The sequence below is a fragment of the Mobula hypostoma genome, chromosome 2 (genome assembly GCF_963921235.1).
Source record: "Mobula hypostoma chromosome 2, sMobHyp1.1, whole genome shotgun sequence".
NCBI classification, from domain to species: domain Eukaryota; kingdom Metazoa; phylum Chordata; class Chondrichthyes; order Myliobatiformes; family Myliobatidae; genus Mobula; species Mobula hypostoma.
Window position 1 is genome coordinate 146,168,311 of NC_086098.1, and position 4,514 is coordinate 146,172,824.

Genomic DNA, 4,514 nt, shown 5'->3' on the forward strand with positions numbered 1-4,514 from the left:
TGTGTGAGGGGTGTGTGTGTGGGGGGGGGGTGTGTGAGGGGGGGTGTGTGTGAGGGGTGTGTGTGGGGGGGTGTGAGGGTGTGTGAGGGGTGTGTGTGTGGGGGGGTGTGTGAGGGGGGTGTGTGTGAGGGGGGTGTGTGAGGGGTGTGTGTGTGGGGGGGTGTGTGTGGGGGGGGTGTGAGGGGTGTGTGTGGGGGGGTGTGAGGGTGTGTGAGGGGTGTGTGTGTGGGGGGGTGTGTGAGGGGTGTGTGTATGGGGGGGTGTGTGTGAGGGGGGGTGTGAGGGGGATGTGGGGGGGGTGAGGGTGTGTGAGGGGTGTGTGTGTGGGGGGGTGTGTGTGAGGGGGGGTGTGAGGGGTGTGTGTGGGGGGGTGTGAGGGTGTGTGAGGGGTGTGTGTGTGGGGGTGTGTGTGAGGGGGGTGTGTGTGAGGGGGGTGTGTGAGGGGGGGTGTGAGGGGTGTGTGTGGGGGGGTGTGAGGGTGTGTGAGGGGTGTGTGTGTGGGGGGGTGTGTGAGGGGTGTGTGTGTGGGGGGGTGTGTGTGAGGGGGATGTGGGGGGGGTGTGAGGGTGTGTGAGGGGTGTGTGTGTGGGGGGGTGTGTGTGAGGGGGGGTGTGAGGGGGATGTGGGGGGGGTGTGAGGGTGTGTGAGGGGGGTGTGTGTGAGGGGGGTGTGTGAGGGGTGTGTGTGTGGGGGGGTGTGTGTGAGGGGGATGTGGGGGGGGGTGTGAGGGTGTGTGAGGGGGGTGTGTGAGGGGTGTGTGTGTGGGGGTGTGTGTGTGAGGGGGGGTGTGAGGGGGATGTGGGGGGGGTGTGAGGGTGTTTGTGGGGGGGTGTGAGGGTGTGTGAGGGGTGTGTGTGTGGGGGGGTGTGTGTGAGGGGGGGTGTGAGGGGGATGTGGGGGGGGTGTGAGGGTGTGTGAGGGGGGTGTGTGTGAGGGGGGTGTGTGAGGGGTGTGTGTGTGGGGGGGTGTGTGTGAGGGGGATGTGGGGGGGGTGTGAGGGTGTGTGAGGGGGGGTGTGAGGGGGATGTGGGGGGGGTGTGAGGGTGTGTGTGGGGGGGTGTGAGGGTGTGTGAGGGGTGTGTGTGTGGGGGGGTGTGTGTGGGGGGGTGTGTGTGAGGGGGATGTGGGGGGGGTGTGAGGGTGTGTGAGGGGGTGTGTGTGAGGGGGATGTGGGGGGGGTGTGAGGGTGTGTGAGGGGGTGTGTGTGAGGGGGGTGTGTGAGGGGTGTGTGTGTGGGGGTGTGAGGGTGTCTGAGGGGTGTGTGTGTGGGGGGGTGTGTGTGAGGGGGGGTGTGAGGGGGATGTGGGGGGGGGGTGTGAGGGGGTGTGTGTGAGGGGGGGTGTGTGAGGGGGGTGTGTGTGGGGGGGTGTGAGGGTGTGTGAGGGTGTGTGTGTGGGGGGGTGTGTGTGAGGGGGGGGTGTGAGGGGGATGTGGGGGGGGTGTGAGGGTGTGTGAGGGGGGTGTGTGTGAGGGGGGTGTGTGAGGGGTGTGTGTGTGGGGGGGTGTGTGTGGGGGGGGTGTGAGGGGGATGTGGGGGGGGTGTGAGGGTGTGTGAGGGGGTGTGTGTGAGGGCGGGGGTGTGAAAGGAGGGGGAGAGAGAACACCAACGAACACCGGTGGGGACGGGTCTGTCACTGTACAACACCGGGGTACAGGTCTGTCACTGTATAACACCGGGGTACAGTACCGGTGGGGACGGGTCTGTCACTGTACAACACCGGGGTACAGGTCTGTCACTGTATAACACCGGGGTACAGGTCTGTCACTGTATAACACCGGGGTACAGTACCGGTGGGGACGGGTCTGTCATTGTACAACACTGGGGTACAGGTCTGTCACTGTATAACACTGGGGTACAGTACCAGTCGGGGCGCGTCTGTACTGACTAACGCCAGCGTACGGTACCGGTCGCGGCCGGTCTGTGAGTCAGTAGTTAACTTGGGCGTTGGTACGTTTTTTCATTTTCTGAGTCCACGCCCTGGCAGGTCTAACATTTACTGATCTCCCCCACTGATCGGATATGGCGACCGAATCTCGGCGTAAACATTCTCCGTCCCCCAAATATGCGGAGTCCCGTGTGCTCCGGCGTGGCAGCGCGGAACGTACCGGGACGCTACCCTCACCTGGGCGTAAAATTTGTCTCTCGGCGGAAACTTTTGCCAAGGATGCAAACTTTCTCCTATTTCCTCAACCCTCCGCCCCGCGATTTTTTTTCCCCTGTGCCTCTCCCCGCTCCCTCCTCCCCTCCCCACCGCCTACCTGGGGCCGGAGCCACTCCACGCCGCGGGTCTTGTGCGAACCGGCGCCCAGCTCCCGGTAACCGAGAGAAGAGTGGGCGGCGGGGAAGGCAGGATCCTGGAACAAGCCGCCGGTACCCTGGCAATGTTCCCGCAGCGCCTCGAAGTCCTGTCCGAGGAAGGGTCGCGCTCGCCGGGCTGACCCCAGGCCCTCCATCTTCAGCCGCGATCGTTGCACTGCCAGCGCCATGCCTGACATCGCAACTGCCGATCGGCCCGCACAACCAGCCTCTCCCGTTTGCCTAGGGCGGGGCCGCGCCGCGCGCTCCCATTGGCTGAAGCCAGACTGACAGCTGGAGAGCAATGGTTTGGAACGGAAGAAGGACAGGCTGCTGCAAGTGGTGAATAGATGATAAGACATTAAGGCCATAAACTATTGGAGCAGAATTAGGCCATTTGGCCCATCGTGTCTGCTCTGCCATTTCATCATAGCTAATCCATTTTCCCTCTCAACACTCAACTCCTGCCTTAAGACCATAAAACATGGGAGTATAATTAGGCCGTTCAGCCCATCGAGTTTGCTGCGCCGTTCTATCATGGCTGATCCCAGGTCCCACTCGTCCCCATACATCTGCCTTCTCGCCACATCCTTTGATGCCCAGCCAATCAGAAAAGTATCAACTTCCACTTTAAATATACCCATGGACACTGCAGTCTGTGCCTTCCCTCCTTATCCCTCAAGCCCTGACCAATCAAGAATCTGTCAATATCTGCTTTAAATATTCATAAAGACCCGGCCCCAGAGCTGCCTGTAGCAAAGAATTCCACAGATTCACCACTCTCTGGCTAAAGAAATTCCTCCTCATCTCTGTCTTAAAAGGACACCTCTCCATTTTGAGATTATGTCATCCGGTTTTAGATGCCGCCAGAAAAGAAACATCCTCTCCACATCCACTCTATCAAGGCCTTTCACCTTGTTGATAGGTTTCAATTAGGTCATCCCTCATTCTTCTAAATTCCAGTGAATTTCCAGAGCTATCAAATGCTCTTCAAATGACAAGCCAGTTTCAGCATTTCCTTTCTAAGATAAGAGGCCCAAAACTGCTCACAATACTCCAACACACATAAAAGTTGCTAGTGAACGCAACAGGCCAGGCAGCATCTACAGGAAGAGGTACAGTCAACGTTTCAGGCTGAGACCCTTCGTCAGGACTAACTGAAAGAAGAGCTAGTAAGGGATCACTCCCTACGCCCTCCCCCCTCTCTCTGCTTTCTGCAGGGATCGCTCCCTACGCGACTCCCTTGTCCATTCGTCCCCCCCCATTCCTCCCCATCAATCTCCCTCCTGGCACTTATCCTTGTAAGCGGAGCAAGTGCTACACATGCCCTTGCACTTCCTCCCTTACCACCATTCAGGGCCCCAGACAGTCCTTCCAGGTGAGGCAACACTTCACCTGTGAGTTGGCTGGGGTGATATACTGCGTCCGGTGTTCTCAATGCAGTCTTCTATATATTGGCGAGACCCGACGCAGACTGGGAGACCGTTTCGCTGAACACCTACACTCTGTCCACCAGAGAAAGCAGGATCTCCCAGTGGGCACACGTTTAAATTCCACGTCCCATTCCCATTCTGATTTTTTTTATTTCAAAATATACTTTATTCAAAAATAAATATATACAATAAACCATTCAATAACTTTCCATCCTTTCCATACGTTTCCATTATAGTCTGTACATATCCATATTTATGGCCACCCATGTGGCACTCCAGTTGTTCATCTTAGCACATCATTGTTGAGGGGTATACTCCCCGCCACCCGGCCCCTCCCACTCCCGCGGGTGGAGAAACCTATACTGTGGTCCTTCCCCACCGGACCCCTGCGTCGGCTGCACCAAGTTTCAGTGCGTCCCTCAGCAGGTACTCCTGCAGCCGAGAATGTGCCAGTCAGCAGCATTCTCCCACCGACATCTCCATGTGCTGGTACATCATCAAGTTTCGGGCCAACCAAAGAGCGTCTTTCACCGAATTGATGATCTGCCAGCAGCACCGGATGTTGGATTCCGTGTGCGTCCCCGGGAACAGCCCGTAGATCAGAGAGTCCTCTGTTATCAGCTGCTGGGGATGAAACGTGACACTAGCCCGTCCATCCTCCTCCACACCTTCTCTGCAAACTGACAGTGTGCAAAGAGGTGGGTCACAGACTCCTCCTCACTGCAGTCCTCCTGTGGGCAGTGGGGTGCGGAGACGACATTCTGGGCGTACAGGAGGGACCTGAC

The 4,514-nt window shown here is 58.4% G+C and overlaps 1 protein-coding gene across 1 annotated transcript in view; it reads right to left on the minus strand.

Moving 5' to 3' along the window:
* The window catches only part of LOC134342561 (calpain-2 catalytic subunit-like), an 80,195-nt gene extending 77,522 nt beyond the window's left edge, over nt 1-2,673 (minus strand). The window contains exon 1 of the mRNA XM_063040853.1: nt 2,260-2,673. Within this exon, the coding sequence (XP_062896923.1) occupies nt 2,260-2,667 (408 nt within the window). The 5' untranslated portion in view covers nt 2,668-2,673. The remainder of the gene's footprint in view (nt 1-2,259) is intronic.
* Between the last annotated feature and the right edge of the window lie 1,841 nt (nt 2,674-4,514).